This window comes from Leptidea sinapis, chromosome 6 (genome assembly GCF_905404315.1).
Source record: "Leptidea sinapis chromosome 6, ilLepSina1.1, whole genome shotgun sequence".
Classification (NCBI taxonomy): Eukaryota; Metazoa; Arthropoda; class Insecta; order Lepidoptera; family Pieridae; genus Leptidea; species Leptidea sinapis.
The window spans coordinates 15132820-15153184 of record NC_066270.1 but is presented as its reverse complement, the minus strand read 5'-3'; the positions used below and the strand labels follow the sequence as shown (position 1 = coordinate 15153184).

At 34.0% G+C, this 20365-nt stretch overlaps 2 protein-coding genes and 1 long non-coding RNA gene across 3 annotated transcripts in view; all 3 read left to right on the top strand.

Annotated features, from left to right (window-relative positions):
• The window catches only part of LOC126964817 (tolloid-like protein 1), a 141359-nt gene extending 135570 nt beyond the window's left edge, over nucleotides 1–5789 (top strand). Inside the window, exon 20 of the mRNA XM_050808089.1 lies at nucleotides 762–5789. Within this exon, the coding sequence (XP_050664046.1) occupies nucleotides 762–1004 (243 nt within the window). The 3' untranslated portion in view covers nucleotides 1005–5789. The remainder of the gene's footprint in view (nucleotides 1–761) is intronic.
• LOC126964850 (uncharacterized) overlaps nucleotides 1–16450 on the top strand; it is a 194781-nt gene extending 178331 nt beyond the window's left edge. Inside the window, exon 2 of the long non-coding RNA XR_007729437.1 lies at nucleotides 14880–16450. This is a non-coding gene — a long non-coding RNA (uncharacterized LOC126964850). The remainder of the gene's footprint in view (nucleotides 1–14879) is intronic.
• Nucleotides 7203–14519, top strand: LOC126964838 (ubiquitin thioesterase OTU1). Its single transcript, XM_050808156.1, has 4 exons — nucleotides 7203–7651; nucleotides 7730–7902; nucleotides 9264–9422; nucleotides 12485–14519. The coding sequence occupies exons 1-4, from the start codon at nucleotides 7261–7263 to the stop codon at nucleotides 12692–12694; spliced, it is 933 nt and encodes a 310-aa protein (XP_050664113.1). The 5' UTR covers nucleotides 7203–7260; the 3' UTR covers nucleotides 12695–14519.
• Nucleotides 16451–20365: the final 3915 nt, after the last annotated feature.

Below are 20365 nucleotides of genomic sequence, written 5' to 3'. Positions count from 1 at the left end.
TCCTGCTGGAACCATGGTCTATGGTTATAACCAGGAAAGTTTTACAGCTCAGGCAGGAAGAAGTCGTCTAACATATCCACTTTGTAGTACATGGGAGAAAGTTTCTGGAAAACCGTGTGGAGGAACGCCACACATCCAGATGGTGGGGATGATATCCTAACTTATGGCGTATCGTGCGAAGGTGGAATTCGGCGGCAGGAATCAGCTCTTCAGAACACTCCCTGTGATAAATGCGGCAGAAGACACATAAAGAAACAGCATCTCGACGCAACGCCAAGTGATCTAGCCGTTCACAGAGCACTGGGTCGTTGACAATTTGAGCAGCTCTGCGTTGCGCTAGGTACATTATAATGGGTATTAAACTGATATCAGCGGGGACGCCCGAAAGAAGTGATAACTCATAATAATCTAAATCTTTTTAATTTTGAAATTGTTTAATTTGAGAAAAATTTATGTTTATTAATATGATAATGTATCGAAAGGTTATTTATTAATAAAATCTATTATTGATTATAAAATATATTTTATTCTTAGTTACAATTCTTGAATATATACATTAGAATTTTGTGTATGTACATTATTAATATCATTATTTAATCCTTTAAAAGTAACAATTGGTTAGAGTCGTATGTATGAGTGAAAGGGAAGCCAGACAAAGTGGCGCCGTAACGCGTCACGTTACGAATCGATTTGCTCTCCCATAAATAGTAATCACTACAAATATAGAATTCAAGAAAACGCTTGCACGTTTGTGATTTCAGGTCCCACCAGAAATAGTTTCAACGACGGAAGCTCTTTTGGTTAAATTTCGCACGGATGACTCAATAGTTTTTAAGGGATTCTCTGCATCATATACAGCGGTAAAGCCGGAAGTGTGGAGCGGAGAAGATAGTTCTGAAGGTGAAGATGAAGATGAGGAAGAAGACGAAGAAATACCCCCACTGGTAGTTGGCAGACGGGGCTTGCGTGCACCCTCACCTAGGTTCGTCCGCCGACCCACGTGACGCTGGAAGTTGCCACGGCATCTGAGGCACAATAGGCCACGCAATCAAAGAATACGCATAAAGGCTTTACCCCTTAGAAATCATTTCTAATGTTTCATGAATTGTGCTAACGTGCGTATTCATAGACGTAAGGCAATGACGTTCTATACACATATAAGTACATATCATTCACAGTCTGATAGCGAAACGGCAAAAGTGTGCTTATAGACAATGTAATGAACACATCCCTTCAATATCGTGTGTCACTGTCCGAATCAAACCTGAATTAAATAAATGCCTTACATTGCTGCTTATTGACCAAGAATATTTTAAACGACTGGAGTAAATACGGCAATGAATAGCAGTCGAAGCTTATTATGGTGAAATTTGCGACATGTTCCGTATATCAGCTTTGTGTTTCTAAAACGTTATTTGTCTATATGTATAGAACGTCATTGAATTAATTGAGCGTCACGCGTCAGTACAAAATTGCAACTCTGGAAAGATACAAAGGAAAGTGTTGCCAATACCTGATTCTTTTCGGTGTGCTTATAAACCTAAAGACCTTATAGCTAGACTGCGCAATGACACAAAAATGTAGTGGATACTATCCACTGTTGTATCAATTTTTATTTTTGGCCAGTTGTTGGATTAGGGAACTTCTTGCATGTGTCATCTACGTTCTCGTACTATAAAAAACTAGACTTCCAATCGCTTATTAAAAGGTCGTCAAAAAATGTCCGAGCGGCGTTGTTTATAATGTAAATTAACTTATGTAACTATATTCATTAAAATTAACACCTTATTTAGAAGCAGTAATGTTCAAATTCTATTGTATACGCTCATTAGAAGCTCGGAAGCGAACACGAGGCAATAACATTTTGGTTTAGTAATTGAAATGTTATTATTTAGCAAAATGATAAAGACGTCTACTTAATAACATCATTGTGTTTATTTAAAGGGGCACTTACCTAAAATATGAGTCTTCCTTCTTTTTAAGTTTGGATATGGTTATTTCGAATGTTTTTCACTGAACACTTTGCCATTGCGTGGTATTGTATTCAAAGCGCGGTCGAAACAACTGGCTATACCTACGCGTGTTTAGCAAAGTTTTGCTTCAGACGATTTTTGAGCGTGATTGTGAGTCTAGTTATTTATTATAATGGTCATCTCACTCTATTTTAAATTCTTAGCGAATATGTAACTAGCAGTAACATCTTTATAATCGAGGTTTGTAAATTAGATTTTGTTTGGCCACTATCATTAGGCCAAAGCTATAAGGTCTTTGGTAGCAACAAAGAGATAAAAGAACGGGAAGATTTGTTTTCATTATCTTTCTTACACTTTCTTTTTTCTAATCGTATTCACTTTGGACAGGTATCTAACACTTCAGCCTAATTTCTTTATTGGTTACAGTGAAGGAACATTTTCGTCGATTTTTTTTTTACCTCAGCTATATTTTGAAAACTTCTAATGCTTCGTACGAAAGAAATTAGCGTTTGCTCATACCTGCAATAGTGAAAAAAAAATCCAAAAAAAGTGGTCCTTCAATGTCTACATGGGTTTATGGACGTCATTCGGACGTTTGGCTTAGTTGTCTCTAGAGGCCTGTGCTTGAATAATAATAATAATAAAGCCTTTATTATAGTTAACAAAACATAAAAATTTACTTACTAATTAATACACACATATAAAACATTTTAATTAATTAACTTATCTTACATAACTATATTATCAACTAAATTATTTGCAGTAACTTTTAAACAGTTTGTGTCCTCTTTCTAGTAACTGTTTGTCCTTCGACACTTGTGAAAATTAAATTAGTATTTAAATCCCGAAATTGAGAGAAAGAAGAAAAATAACATGTGACAAAATATTAACGAAATGGGTTCCTTTGCCATTTTGTAGAGACGTTTTTTTACCAAAGAGATTGGAATACTTATAAGAAGAACATCTCTAAGGAATGATACTAGATGAAACATATTTGAGAGATTCTGTTTGGGATGTTTTTTAATCCAAGTTAACACCTTCCAATAAATTTAAAGGCTAAAATAACAACAACGGTACAAGCATAACATTTAACAATAAAAATTTACGATTAAGGATTGGTCTCCGCTACGCTCCAACTAGATATCGCGAGCCAGCCTCGAACAATGTGTGACGTTGACGTGCCACATGTTAAACTTTGCTAATAATTGAAACTTAAATGCCGGGTTGCGTAGTCAAACTTTGATAAAATAATACTACAAGAGTATATAAGAAAGACACTGCAGGGATCAAATGTCATCAGTACGTATTTTGTATTTCATTAATTTCAATGTAAAATAACACGAAGCGTGTATAAGTTACGAAATTTGAATGCGTGTCAAAATGCTACGCACACAAGAATCTTTATAAATAGCCAATACACACTACAATATAAAATTGCCGTAATAAAAAAAGCTGTTGTCCTTAGATAGTACGGTATTTAGTTGGAGATCAATAACAGCGGAGATCCTTATTCTAAGCGGTGACGATTATTATATTTTACAATGATAAAATATTTTTACTTTCGACTGACCGTCTGTACATATTATTATAATATAATTTATAAGCTTAATTAGTGGTCATTATCTTTCAGATCTAACTAAAATACTCATTACAATTAAAAAAGACAATATTATATCGATTCTTTATACCTACTTATACATATTTTAGTGTCATAGTTTGATATTCTCTATGTTATAGTCATTATATAGTTATATTTTATGTGCCAAAGATTTTTAGGTTTTAAGGATTGTTTGTAATACATAAATCGTAATACATTTTTTATAGATGAGATAGATATCTGCTTACTTATGCCGCTAAACGAACTAATGCACGAATTTTTCACAGTTGTAGGAAGAAAAAATTATAACTAAAGGGACCTTAAATTTGTTAAATAAGGTCGGATTTCACCAATGTAGAATTAATTTTATTCCTCGGATAAAGCTGTTCTCAGATAACCATGTCCTCATTTCACCAACTATTTATCCTGAGAATAACAAAGTTATGCGAGAGTTAAGTTATAATACCACATTTTTTAAGGAATAACCGCCTTATTCCGCGGATAAAATCAAAATGGTGTCAAATTTTCATGTCAGCTGAGCGCACAGAATATATTATAACTGAGCGAACATTGATTCATAATTGTGCACATTGAATTGCTATTCAAAGAAAATATTATTAATAATGCAGCATTTAAGAAATCAGTAAATAAAACGTAACGCAACTTAAACTCCACATAGCGCGATTTTACAGATAGGTAATTTGTTGGAAAAAATAGCACTTTACACATTCAAAGAAATGACTAAATTATAAATGTCCTGTTAATCTATACTGTACTGAGACAATGACATAAATGACAAGTCTATTTAATTCGTCTGCATTTACGTTCAATTCTCGAATAGTTATACTCGGAGTAACTTTTTGTATTTACAAAGTGGTGAAACGTACATAAATAAGTTGTTGTGATAGTAAATGCAGCGAATAATATTATACCTGGAATAGTCACTGTCGTATAATGACACCATTGGTGAAATTGGACCTAAGCCCCATTTTATTAGTAAGTTCTCTTAATAGGTAAACAATGGCTATTCAAAATAAAAGATTTAAAGTACGACTTTAACCAGCCATTGTTATATATGAAAAAGAATAACGAGGATGCGGTCTTCTAGTAGACTCTTGCCTATTAGCAAGGACTTGTACTTTATTTAATATATCCCAAAGCTACTAAATGCCTACAGCAATGTATCTTATATCACACGCTTACCGGTTAAACATTTTCTCATAAATTCAAAGCAATTGTTCTACTTTCACCCTTCAATAGGTACTAGGCAGTACGGGGCTAAGTACTTCCATGAGACTCTCTGCTGTGTAAGCCAGCCATGCATCTATTAAATATGCCAAAATATATGTTGGCTCTCTCTACTACTTCGAACAATCGCATTATCTTGTCGGTTATTTCTTCTTCTGGGGTAGCGATGGCCTTAGTAGAACCCGAAACAATTTCTTTTGCGAAAGCGCCATCTCTGATGTAGTCACGCCTTTACACAAATACAGTTGTAACTGAGAATAAACCAAGAATAAGTTAAATCTTGACTATATCGCTGACAACAATGTCAATAGAATGATAATTCTTAAGTTTTCCGAATGTCCAGCAGTATACGTCCAAATAAACCAATCATAAGCAAAATTATGTATATAGCATTATGTATATTCTCGGTTTATTCTCAGGTATAACTTCAAACCAGGTTTATTTGTAAGGCCGTAATGTTTTAAGATGTAGGTAATTGTTGTTCCTGAGTACATTTAGATACAAGTGACAAAAAACATGACAATACGTAGCTGATATTAATAGACACCCTAGTCTAGATTAGTTACATATTAAAGTTAATGGGACGTATTTAATTTGTAGTATTTAGTTAGTAGGTATGATCTAAAATAGTAATTGATATTAATGAATTAGTATTTATGTACAAATTTTTGATACCATTGTGTTTTAATCACAGAAGTAAATATGATACTAATTATTACACGTTTTGAAGCATTGTTAATACATTTTTGTTATTGCCAATAGGATAACCTATTGTTAATGTTGCCAGTAGGTGCATCTTGATGGTCATTTAATGAATTATTTTCCTTTACAGTCACATAAGCAAGCATCAAGATTAATTTGTGCGAATTGTTACTTATTCTAGTGTTCGATGTATAAATAATTTTAATTAGACGTGTAGGATGTTTAGTATCAAAATAACTTTTTTAAATATTAAAATATTCATGAGAAAATATGGGTTTTTATTGCTAGCAATGACAAATTTTATTAAAATAAAAAACAAGAAGCATGTCTGTGTAATGTTATTGTCATAAATAAGTATAACTAAAAAGTACTCTGTGGTTATAATATAACTTTTTTATCTTTTAACTTTAAAGGTTTAATTATAGTTAACACTCTAGTCTAAGCTAAAGTATCAACATTATTTGGCATGCGCGTAGGATTATTTGTAATAATCCTATGACCCGGACCTATTTGTTCCGAAAATGATAATTTTATCTGAACTCGGTAATATTATTTGCTTGTCACATCCGGGTAATATTATACTTCATCCTAGTTTACACTCGAAATTTAGTTATTCGAAAAACGGGATTCGTATTTTTATCTGACCAAAGCAATACTGGTTAAACAAAGGCTGATAACCAAAATCAAAGTCCAATTAATACTTCTTTACTTTTTCAAATTATTACTTATTTTTGCTTATTCGTTTTAGCTCTTGCTATTACAAAATATCACATTTTATTTAAATGCCAACCATGCGATATATAATAGACGTGTATGGCAATAGTTTTGTAGCTAAATATTGCAACAAAATCATGGTTACTTATTAATTATTTCTAATCAAAATATTGAAACATAATCATAGTTACTTATAAATTATTTCTAATCGTTACTTAATATTTTATCACTTAAATATTTAAAACCAACCTATCATAAATGGCTCATAAGAACCTATTATGAAGTCATACCTACACCACTTGTAGCTGCTGTGATTATTTAATACTGAGCGGGTTTATGAATGCTCAAATTCTAATTGAGGACAAAAATATATGGGAGTAACTTTTGAAGAAGACATTTTTCAGCGGTAAAAAGAACCTTCACGTATTATCACGGCTAGTAAATCAGTCTTAGTGTGAAGTATGTATGCAGTGTGTAAGTGTTGCCTGTACAAACATATTAATTGAAATTTCGTTGGTATTTATATTTACATTTCATCTCAGGTAAGTGCGGTTAAAAATGCTTGTATAGGCTAAGTGGCTAAAGTACATTTCGTTTTGATTCGCCTAAGATTACAAGTGAACACAGCAAAAGAACACAGGTACCCTCTAAACTCGTTAACATTAGCTATTTCACTGCCACCAGGATGGCTTCACTTAGAGTGAGTGAATATAGCGCGGCATGAATAATAAAAATCCGTCTTTTTTGCTTATGTTGTATATTTCCTCAAAAGATTATGGAAATCTTAAACGCCTTTAGATTGGCATCCCGTGCCAGTAAAGAAAAGTAATGTTGTGTCAACGAGAGTTATTGTGACACTGACAAATGACAGATATGTCTAATGTCAATTATTTTGTCACGCTGTCGAATCAAGAACGAATGTTATTATTTATTTATTTTAAGATTAATACATTTATTTTTAACAAAGTTTAGTCCTTGTTTGGTCGTAGAAATTTAGATATTTTTTTTAATTTATAAAAAACTCTAATGGCGTCCTTAGCTATTCGAGTAAAAAGCAAGAATGGTCAGCAGGTATTGAAAGACTTGACCTCTGAGAGTACCGTAGGTGAATTAAAAATGTTTCTTTCGAGTCTTACTGGTGTAAGCTACGATAGCATTTCCGTTTTAATAGGATTTCCACCAAAACCAATAGATATTAGTAATAATGATAAAAAACTTAGTGAAATTGGCTTGAGGACTGGTGAAACTTTGATTGTTGAAGAAAAATCAAAAACATCGAGTGACAGTGCGAAATCGGGAAATGAGAAACCGCTAGAAAATGGTATTGCGTCTAATGAATTAGTTGGGCCCTGCAGACCTGGAATTTTAATGAAGAAAGTAGTTCCATCTGATAACTCTTGCCTCTTTACTAGTATAGGTAATACAAATCTTTGTCGACCATCGTAAACTTAAAAACTATTTCTAATATTTATCATGTACATTTTATATTCACTAGGATTTGTATTAAATGGAAATGTGGATACATCTGTTCATACATTGATGCGTCAAATAATAGCAATGGAGGTAGCTAGTGACCAGGATACATATAATGAAGCCATGCTTGGTAAACCAAATGCTGAATACTGTGTGTGGATCCAGCAGCCAAGCTCCTGGGGAGGAGCCATAGAGGTAACATAATATTTAATAGTAATACAGTGTGTCTGAGAGATAACTTGGAATCAAATCTATTTATCAAATATTATTGTATCTAGTCAGAAGTTTTAAGAGGCTTACATAATATGTAATAAAATTGTTATCAACTATTGAACCCAAAAACTTGGTATATATTTTGTGATGGAAGGTATACTTTTATGTATTATACTGCACATGTAGGGTACATCCGGACTTTTAGACTAGTTGGGATTTTGTCTGGCTCTCTGCATTTAATTTTTTTATTAAATTGAATATCCTAATAAATAGAGACTGGATTATAAGCTACAAAAAATGCAAGTAAAATAGCTAAAATATGCACAAAAATCCACAAAAAGTGCCAAAATATGCAAACAATTAAACAGGAGAAAATAAAAAGTCATATTTTTAAATATATTTTTTTATTTTATAAAGGCTTCTACTGACAATCAAGTATTTGTGAAAAAATCTATTACAAGATATACCTACTTAGGTAATGATGAAATTTAAGATAAACCTTTAAAAATATGTACTACTTAGTACTGTTCTAAATGTTCTGTAGACAAATTGTGCCTATGATTGTTTAGTATTTTTGTAAGCGGAAAAGGAGCGTTTTTGCAGAATACATCTACTTCGGGTAGTAACCCGAAGTAGACGTATTCTGCCCAGTAGGGCAGAGTCAATGTTTGGTAAATAAAAAGCATCAAATGATGAGCGAGATCAAGCGTAAATATGCTATTTTTTTTTAAATATTCATCTACTGCAGAGAAGGTACTAAATATGGAATATGCATTTGCATATAATCCGGTCTCTAGTAATAAAACTGCACAATTATTAACTAACCCGTAGTCCGGAGTTTTATCTACTAAATTGCACATGTACATGCCAAAGTTGTTTTGATTGCCTTTTTTTACTATTAAAAGTATGGGAAAAAGTAATGGTTCAAGTAGGTAGATTATTTTATGTTAAAAGTGACCCAAGTTGTAATACATAACATGTTGTACATAGGGCCCCATCATATTATTTAACTGCACCTATTACCTTGAGATGGCATCTCATTTGCACTTAAATTCTTAGGCACTAAAAACTCAAAATTAACTCAAAGACATACAGCACTATTTTGTTATAATGTAATAATGCAAAATATGTTATTATTTTGTAATAATAAAAAAGGGTACTTAATATCCGTGACACTGAGCATACAGTTGGTCAAAGTTTAAGCTATATGAAACTTAAAAAAATCAGTAGATAATCATGATATTTTGGTAAATATCATACACAAAATTACCTAGACACACTGTATGATATATTTAGTATAAAAAATTAATTAATCATACCCTTTACAAGTGGGTAACTTTCAGGTTGCGATTCTCTCCAGATTTTATGGTCTAGAAATGGCAGTTGTAGACACATTGAATGCAATAATCAATAGGTTTGGGGAAGACAAGAACTATGGACAAAGAGTGTTTCTGTTGTTTGATGGAGTTCATTATGATCCATTGTATCTAGAACAATCTGATGTAAGTATTTTTATAATAATACTAGCTGACCTGGCAAACATTGTTTTGCCATATAAATTATTTTTAGAGTTAGACCGTTTCTTGGACATTGCTTTATTAATTAAAAATAAACTCTAATTCTAAAATAAAAGTAGCTTAAGTGACTTATTACATCAGCTACCTGCCAATAAAAGTCGCCGGAATAGCCGGAACAAACAGACAGACAGACAAAATTTGTAAAAAAATGTTATTTTGGTGTATGTACCGTATATATGTTCATAATATACATTTAGTAAAAAACAGTTATTTCAATATTACAAACAGACACTCTAATTTTATTTAAATGTATAGATAATTCACACAATATTTTGATAAATTATAGCCTATATGTTATTCTGGTGTGTAAGCTATATTATTGCAAAGTTTCGTCAAAATCCATTCATCCATTCTTTAACGCAAACACTAGTTTGCGTTAAAGAAGTTCAAACATACATCCAGACATACAAACTTTCACATTTATAATATTAATAGGATATATTATTCAAGTGAGACTTCTTTTGGAACTGTTTAAATTGGATTTTTAGAAATGATAATGCACAAAGACTTAAGCATAAATAAATAGTAATAGTCACTCACAAAATGCATGCCTTGAATGGACTGACCAATTAGACATTACTGTGCCAGAAAAAATGCTTTTACATGAAAAAATATAATGAATATTTTTAAAAAAGTTTAATAAATCTTACATGTATAGCTGAAATTTAATTTCAAATTTCACAATACAATTTGTTTAATTTCATAAAAATATCAATACTATTTGTTTAATTTCATAAGATTATCTCTACTGAGTATAATCCGAATGCTCAAGGAATCCGAATGGGGTTAAATTTTCAGAGTTCGGATCAAAGAGGTACTGCTGTATTATTATTGTTTTATATACTAGGCACCTAAGCTGATGTGTATGTCACTGCACTTTTGTTTTTATATTTGTCTGCTGGGAGTACCACATTAGTACCACACGGTTTGGCAGGAAGTAGGCCTAGGGTTGCCGGCACATTAACCTATATAGGGTTTTTTATGTGGTGAGAGGATGACATAAAACTTGTTTTTTCTATTCATTACACTATCCTTCATCTCCTCTTTGTGCTACGGTTCATACTATCATATAGTATGATTACTGTACTCCAAATGTCTGAAACGAGAGAGAAAGGTTGAAAATGAGTGTACATTTTCTCATTTTGCTGTTGTAGTGCTCTACAATTGTGAATACTTTTCATTAGTGAAAAGTATATTTTCTTTATAGAAGAGGAGGAGAAACAAGTGTACGGGTCTCTGATGTTAAGTGATCTCAGCCTCTCAAATATCACACATTTTCTTGCAACACCATAGGAATAACAGGAGTGTTGCCAGCCTTTAAAGAAGTTGTAACTTGTGCGGACTTTTTTTGAAGGTAGCTATGTCCTATCGTGAAGGAACACCACATATCAAAATGTTGACTATATTGCTGACAAAAACTGTGTTGAAAACTTCAGAATTAACATTTATAAATTTATTTATATTGTTTATAAACAAATGAACGCGGGGAACGATATACATCAGAATAAACCAATCATAAATAAAATGTCTATTTGTCAATATTTTGCATATTCTTGGTGTATTCTCAGGTACAACTTTATACCAAGTTTATAAGGAAATAGGAGTTTATTAGTTGTAACAACACTTATGTTCAGACTAGTTTATAAAAAATAAAAAGTTATAATATTACCTCAAATCAACAAGTGTGGAGATTAGCACTACAGCAGTAGTCCAAGTAGGTATTACAGATAAATTACTTTCGAGACATATTTGCATTTGTAGTAAGCATTTGTATATTAACAGGAATTCTAAACTTGAAATTTGAATTTCCTTGTACAGTCAGAAAAAAAAGGGTTGTTACATTTTAAAGAAGAAAATATATTGAAAGTCAAAATTCAATAACAAACAAATAATGATTAGATTTTTAAGCTGGTAATTGTTGTGAGTACTGACTATTTATTTTTAGTTATTAAATGAATGAATTGATTTTATTTGTGGTTTATTGTTATGGTTTATAATATTTATTATTCAATGATATTATTGTAATGTTATTTAGAAATTTCAAGGCATGATATAAATAATATGAGAACAAATTACAGTTAACACAAAAATGATTCATCAGAAGTAAAGTGAGGATTAGTTCGAAATGTCTGGAGTTGAAGATATTAAGAATTAAAAATTATGTTTGATATTAATATTCACTTTTTTAATATTATTAGTTCCGTATACGGGTAGGATATAAAAGGTATACAAAAATGTGAAAGTATTCGTGTGCTGACCGTACTCGCACACAAACAAATGCAAAAACGTCTCGAGAGTAATTTACCCGTACTCAAAAATAATTCCAGGTTTTACTGATATCCATAAAAAATATAAATAAGTACCTGGCTTAGATTATTTATACGTCTAGATGGGCCATGACAGCTGTGAAAACGTCAAAAAAATACGTTTAGAACTAATTTTGAACAATTCACGCACACTAACACAAGCCATACAAATAGCCATTAAATTATTAAACCTGCTCTATACTTTTTTTTATGAAAATAAGGGACGAGACGAGTAGGACGTTCAGCTGATGGTAATTGATACGCCCTACCCATTACAATGCAGTGCCGCTCAGGATTCTTGAAAAACCCATAAATTCTGAGCGGCACCACAATTGCGCTCGTGACCTTGACACATGTTGAACACACTTAAACATGATGTTAAGTCTCATTCGCCCAGTAATTTCACTAGCTACGGCGCCCTTCAGACCGAAACACAGTAATGTTTACACATTACTGCTTCACGGCAGAAATAGGCGCTGTAGTGGTACCCATAATCTAGCCGCCTTCCTGTGCAAAGGAGCCTCCCTTTGGTAATTATCGGTTGTCTGACAGCAAGAGACTCTATCTAGACATGTAAATTATCTAAGTATGTAGGTACAATATTAAAAAAGTTATTGTATCTATTGTAATTTAAGTTACCCTTTGTAAGTTACTATAATAAGTTTTCTATTGTCACTGCAGGGTGGTTTTCAAACCGTATTCCCAGCCGAGGATATGGATATATATAATGAAGCTGAACAATTAGCCAAAGAAGCAAAATCCTCTAGACAATTTACAGATTTAAACAAATTTACTTTAAGGTGTACGGTGTGTGATACACTGTTGAAAGGTCAAGTCGAGGCACAGAAACATGCCAAAGAAACAATGCATACAAGTTTTGGTGAGGTGTAGCCAATAAGGACACCCAAAAGGGGCTTTTTGAATACACTCGACACTATAATGCAGAAATTTTTTAGATTTGATTGTTAAATAAATTTACTATAAAATGCTCATACAAATCCACTAACCATGTACAGTGCTCCCAAATTAATAATGCGCATACAGATCTTCGTCACTTTTCGGCAACGGTTGTATTTCCCGACCGTCGGGAGACTATATCTATATAGAGTGGTAAAATGCATTACTTTTGCATAATTTAGTAGAATTATATTACAATAATAATAACAAGAGGGGTGTGTAATAGGAGCTCTATATAATTCCACATAGACTGAACACGTGTTTATGTGGAACGAATGCCGACGTGAACAGTCGGCACCAATACTTAAAGACGACTGACTGACCGGCTACCACAGCCGACCGCCCGATTTGTTTTCGTATTGTGATCACATGATTTGACTCCTATTTCTTTCGCACAAGGTGCAAAATGCAAGTGCATTGTTTAGGGCTCTTACGATTGGATGATTCGGGTGTTTCCGGGAATACGCCCATTAGCGAAAATCTGTATGCGCATTATTAATTTGGGAGCACTGTTTATCTATGTAATATAATGGGGAATAGGAATTGAAATGCCTTGCTTGTCTTATTTTTGTATTGAAACAATTTGAGACTGACAGAAGATTGTTAATTAGTCTTTGTAGTATCACTTAGCTATAATAATAAAAATGCCAGAAATCGCAATATAACATTGAGTATAAAAGCTAATAAAATGACAATTGTAGTCGACTAACGGCCGTTCCCAATATTCAGTCTATCTCTTACTTGAGATAAAAATTGTAACTATCGTTGACTTTTCTGTCCCAATTAACTTATCGACGCTAACTCACCTTATCCGTACACGCTGTCTGTCATTGGGACGACGTATAGCTTACCAGCGATAGAAGTTTGTATGGAAATTGCAATTCACGCGTCCCAATTTAAATGATAAGTATGACTTATTGAGTATATTGGGACAGCATTGGGAATAATCTGAATTATTGACAGCTAATTACTGACAGTAGAAGGTAGTAATTTATCTCTATCTGTAGATAGTATATTGGGAACGACCGTAAAACTATTGTGACAAATTGTCAATGTCACTATTAAAATCTGTAGCGGTATCGTGCACTATCGCCTTGTAAACTCACACTTTTTAGTAAAGATAAGTATTTGAATAAAAAAAATATATCGTGTTGACCTCGCCACGCGGACTATAAATCAACACCATAAGCCACTGAAAATATTTTTTCATGTAAAAATTGCAACTAATCTATTTGTATTTTTTTTTATAAATTCAACAACAATCATTATTATTATCAATTAAGTTTTCTTACGTTGTGCTTTGTTATATCAATATAATTGTTATATACGATTTTATTGGACAAATCGAGGGAGTTTTAAAGACAGCAGGCTTTTTTTTATTAAAAATATGGATTACAATGTAATATCGTACAATAAACATTTATAATTTAAGAGCCTGAGGGTGTCCGCTTCATTCCCAGCCTGTGGTAACATTAAGAAAATCATTTATGTTATAATGACCTTTCCCACACAATTTTTTTTAAACAATTCTTTTAAATTTCGTAACACATTTGTACATTTTCTGGGATCATATTGTAAAAGCATATAAATCGCCCGTCAAAAGACTTACTAACTCGACTCAACCGAGTAGAAGGCATAACAAGTTTATGTTTGTTCCTCGTGTTAACATTATGATTGTCATAGTTTCTAGCAAACTCCTCAATGTGCTTATGAACATATAGAAATTTATCAAGAATATATTTAGAAGCAACAGTCAAAATGTTTATTTCCTTAAAATTTTCTCTCAATTATTATTTAGGACCTAACTAACTTAACCCTAGTTACTAATAGGGCGAATAGCCCTCTTCTGCAGCACAAAGATGTTATTAATAACAGCACAGTTGCATTACAAAGAGATTGTAAATATTAATACCACTGAACTGGATCAATTTGCTGATCAGAAATAGTTAAATACAACGTGATTGTTCTTCCTGCTGGTACAAAGTCAGATGTGGGATAAGTTTCCTTGTGCGGTGTTTCCGGGACGATACGACATGGGTACCTTCCATCAAAGCGCGTACACCTGTGATTGCTCTTGTGTTGCAAGAGAGTGTGGGCGGCGGTGATCACTTAGCACCAGATGACCCGTACGCTCTTTTGTCCTCCTATTCCATAAAAAAATCTCAAATTCGTAGGTATTACTTTAGCAATAAATGACAGAGTGCGGGCGGATTCTAGTAAAATTTGCGGTAGTGGGAGGTTATATCCGCTGGTGAAATCGGGTGCTGGTATAAACCTGAACAGCTCCCCTGAGCACTCGCGTGATAATTGTGTATTAGATGTCACATCTTTATGTAACTTAGAGAATTCTTTGCTCATCCGTACCACGAAGCCAGCATGAATAAGGTAGAAAGAAGGCATTATAACGAATTCATATGGGAATTCCTATTATTTACGATGACTTATAATATGTGGCACAATACTGACGGATATATAAATAATAGATTTCTATTGGTTGTTTAATACTATATTATGGTACATGAGAGCTAAGTTGCTCATTAGCGACACCTATGACGCTCTCCAAAAGCGTCACAGGCTTGGTTGGTGTGTCATCTTATCTGAATATGTCGTCTTAAGCACAACATCCCTAGTATATTATAATACAAGTGAGCTAAGTTGCTCATTATATATGAGGCTGTGGTTTGCAGCACGAGCCGTAGTCGAGGGCGTAAATCCGCCGAGTGTCTAGTGAGCAACTTGCCTACAAGTTTCATACTCACTTTATCAACACACTTGCGAGGTTTTCCTCGTGTTTGTTTTTTAACAAACATTTATTTACCACACAGAAATGGCGCGCAAGATTTTTCTGCACGCGCCAAATGTAAGGTTGAGAGCTTATTTCAAAATTATAAGTTTAGTTATTCAAAATTTGATAGTAATAAATGTTTTTTCGTCTTAACTATGGACACGTAATTCTTTATTCCCAGAATGTAAATGGATTTTCAGCGCCATAAAACCTCATTGTTGTTACAAAATAACTGTATTACCCGGTTAAATTGAAAATATTCCGTATACTCTCATATAAGTTGCAGTTAGGTGCTAACTTAACTTTGTAGGGATAATTCTATTATGCACTACTTAGTGTGCTATAATTCGGTTTATGGCCTTAAGAACTATTCAATAAGGCTCTCTTTATGAGCAAGTGTGTTAAAAAACACTTTATCATGTACAATTTAGACTATGGTTCTCAATTCCAAAGGTCATTTTACTGTGTCACAGATTAAAATTTATTAAGTGGGAATTTAAGTATGTTTCACACTGCAAGCTGGAACGTCGACATTTATATTTTTTGTTCCTTTTCCTTTTGTTTCTTCCTGCTTGAAAAAGAGTTATCAAGGACAGTTTGAAATGTGTTATTCGAACATATGGCTGGTACGTTCATTTAAGCAGGACATTACTTCACCTGTTTTACTTATGTTTACTTATAGATAAAATTTATATATGTTTTTTATTGTTTCTATGATCATATTGTGTTTAGTAAAATATCATAAAAATCATAGTTTTATAATTAGATAGTTAATTATTAACGTTATTTAATTTATTCATGTAAAATAATGATAAAAACGTGTGCTTCTAGATAATAATGTCCATAACGTCTGACTACCACTTTGCAATAAAGTTATTGATGATTAAATATTTCATGAATTAAAAGTACTTTTATTAAAGAAAGAAAGAAAAGAAAGAAATTTTGTTTTAGTCACTACACTATAATGAACACTACATTAAACTTTTAAACTAATTAAATTAATCTACATAATTACACTGATAAGTAAAAAAAACAAGAATGTATACTAAATATAGTGTCACGTGTGACCAAATATAGGTCTTCCACTCAGCATCATGCTGCAGCGCTGGTTTTTAAGTGGGAGCATTAACAAGTAGAGTCACGAACAATGAGGTATTTATCTACTACAGTATATTATAATATAAAATACGCAGATGTAAAAAAATGACTAACAATTTCAGAAAACATAAAATAACACCAAAAACACGAGAAGAGGTATAACGGTATTATTTAGCAATCACAAAAAAATTATAAGTGCATGATAATATGCGGCGTAAGTGCTGAAACGACAGGTGCTGATCCGAATAACATAAAATGAATAAGTAATTAATTTAAACTTGTAATTTTTTGTTGTATAAGAAGTTATGTTTTTAATTTAGTTTTAAAAGTTCCAAGAGATATTGACGATTTTAGCGGCGGTGGTAGATCGTTCCAGCACTTTGTAGCTGCAAATTTAAAGCTTCCCTTAAATGCCGCAGTTCTATGCCTTGATGTAGATAGGCAGAGGTGGCAATTTCGTGTAATGCGTGCTGACTTATCACCAAACCACATTAGTTATTAGTAGGTGATTACATAAACACTTATCATTGGCGGAAATAATACAATATTTAACCAACGAGTAAGAATATACCTACCTATAGCACATTAGTAGCCTGTTTTATTTACTCATGGGGCTATAGGGAATTGACTTAGCCTGAGTTGCATTATACCTATTAGCTGTTATACACTTCTGGACACATCTATTGTTCCACTTTAGAGTTTAGGTTTCGATGGCCCCTACCTAAACATGATTGCTAGATTGAACAAAAACTATTGATGCAGTTTTAAACCTGATAAATTTTACCATCTTTTTCGATCGTATTGTATTAACTTTGAATTCAGAATACCACACGACATGTAGCTGTAGCTACGCCTAACAAGTCGGGTATGCGCCTTGGTGAAGGCTGTTGATTTTTGAATAAAAAACATGTTTTATCAAATAAAGGTTTAATTTAATAACACGTGTTGCCTCCATGGGTATCGTAACGACAGCTCTCATAGAGATATAGGCATAGAGTTTATCAACCGCTCTATGAAATTTTGAGGGATCATCTCCCATTCTTCTTCTATGGCAATTTTCAACTCCTGCATTGTCTGGGACACTGGCTGACGAGCCCTAACACGTCCTTTTAGCTCGTCCCACATGTGCTCAATCGGGGTAATGTCTGGGCTTCTGGCTGGCCAGTCCATTGCTGTGATGTTCACATCCCGAAGATATTCCCTGACGATGCCGGCCGTATGGGCTCTTGCATTATCATGCATAAAAAGGAAATTTCGGCCCATATATACTATAGTCCGCGTATGGCATCACGAGACCTTCTAATCACTCACGAATGTACCTTTCAGCATTAAATGTTGGCAGCGGTGGTCCCGTAACAACCTCAAGTGAGTTTTGCCGCTCGCGGATATACCGCCCCAGACAGTCCGTGAGCCACCGCCATAAGCAACCCACTCTTCAAAGCAGCATTGTGCAAAACGCTCTCCCTTACGTCGGTAGACCTTCTTCCTTTCATCATTGCCATGTAATGCAATTTTAGACTCATCAGAAAAAATTTAAATGAAGGCGCGCTGTTCGGTGGGCTCGCGTTAGTTTGGGGCCACTAGCTGGCTTGTGTGTGGTGTCGCCAACCTTTAAATCGAGGGGTCGACGGCAGAAACAAAAAGGCATTCTTTCTAGTCAATAAAAACAACATTTTAATGAGAAGGATGGCCTTTTATTATTTATTTTCAAATTTCTCAAATCGTGGTGCTAATTTTGGAATGTTAAGAATAAAATCATTTTATAATTTAAGTAAATTTCTCTGGTTAGTTTTAATTTCAACCGGTGAAGAGAATGTCAGTCCACACAGGTATGAAGTGGCGAATGGTGCTAATAAATTTAGTGCTTCTCTTGCCAGCTTTGCATATTCTTGTTGCAAATTATTTATGTAACTGACAAGAGGGTCGCCAGAATTTTGTGCTAAAGGGTTTTGCTAGCTAGCGTTTGATTTAACCACCGATTTATCAGCAATTCTTTAATTCATTGGAATCATATAAAACATGGTATTGTATGTACCTACTTAACAATCACAATTAATATTGTTTATGCGGAAAACGACAGTACCTATTATTGAATGTACCTACATGTTTGTAATGTTGAATTAAAGGCAAAAGGCATAAAAGGCATTTATTTTCTCAAAATTGATTCCTTTAGAATTCTTTTTGATGTCATTTCTAATATATATACTACCTAATAATACTACCGAATAAAATTATAAGTACCTAGATATCATGTTTTATTGTTATTCATAAAGTTTTCAAAACATTCATAAGACACATAACTCACCAATAATTAAAGATAATAACCGATGATAATAAATGATGGCATGGTATAGGGAGCTCCTGTTTCCGCAATTTAACCACAAGTATGGGTCCATTTTGCGTGCAGTATTGGCCAGTTATTCCAACCAGCTCCTTCCAGAACATCAGAACATTCCTGGGGTGTTCGCAGACTTCCTGGAGCGACCTCGTATTGATTAAGGTTTTTGCCGTTGATGGGCCACCCCCGCACATTCCAGGATTACCTACGTAAGTGACCGTTTCGTCCTCGGCTAGACAGCCTCTGCCTGTCCGTTACGCCTATTGTGAAAAGGTGCTTGTTTAGTGATGTGTGACCCGTTGGGGTGCCTACCATTATACGGATGTCATGTCTGTTGAGGCTGATATGTCTACGTGTCAGTTTGGGCGACAGTGCAGTTATCGCTTCTTTCGACTGTCTACAGCTTGAGACATTCATCCATCGGGTGTTGTGTAGGTTGTTGGTGAGAGAGCGTATCCATGAGCGCATTTGGCTGAAGGGCAGTGGCAGAAGTGGCAATGGACCAGACACTTGGGTTGCCGATGCCCGCCTTGCAAGTTCATCCGCTGCATCATTACCCAACGAAACGCAATGTCCCTTAATCCATTGCAGAGTTACCCGATTATAAGAGGCAACTTGTTCCAGGATTTGGTATCACTCGTATGAGTTGTAGGTACCCTACAATAGAGAGAATTCTGATTCTGTGGCCATGTACTTTTTTTCTCAATGATTGATCAATATATTGAAAAAGCACTCTTTGTATCCATTTGAGATATCGAGAAACCGATCGGAAATGCTTCAAAACCCCAAGCTTATCACTAATCTGTTTTTTAGTTTGGGTAACCAAAGAACCTACCGTGTAAATATAAGGCGTCTCGCTCGCATAGATCAAGGTCGCCGTTCTCGGGGATTGTAAACATATTAAAGCGAAATTTCCTGCTTCGCGTCCGGACTTAAGTGATGCAGAATTAGTGAGGACCAGTGAATTACCATGACCTTCTATTAAAACATGATCTAGTCTAGTCAACGCTCAATCGGAATATTTCGAAATGGCGTACGTTGTAATCTGTAAGCGGAAATGTACTATCCTTTTTTGGAATAGGAGGACAAACGAGCGTACCCGTACCTGATGTTAAGCGATCACCGCCGCCAACATTATCTTCCAACACCAGAGGAATCAGCAGGAGCGTTGCCGGCCTTTAAGGAAGATTTACGCGCTTTTTTTGAAGGTACCCATGTTGTATGGTGTTTCCAAACACCGCACACCTTGCAAGGCAGTTTCGGAATATCATCTCGGATGAGACCGGCAGAGCTGGTGATACGAAGTGATTACAATTTCACCGTATTTTTTGCTTCAGTATGTAGCTTAGTTATATATCGAAATAACTGCACTTTCAAAATAAGC

Bases quoted from the DNA above. Each gene is read 5' to 3' on its own strand.
- LOC126964838 (XM_050808156.1), top strand. From the start codon at position 7,261: ATGGCGTCCTTAGCTATTCGAGTAAAAAGCAAGAATGGTCAGCAGGTA. The intron at 7,652-7,729 runs GTAATACAAATC...TATATTCACTAG, and splicing joins TTGCCTCTTTACTAGTATAG to GATTTGTATTAAATGGAAAT. The intron at 7,903-9,263 runs GTAACATAATAT...GGTAACTTTCAG, and splicing joins CCTGGGGAGGAGCCATAGAG to GTTGCGATTCTCTCCAGATT.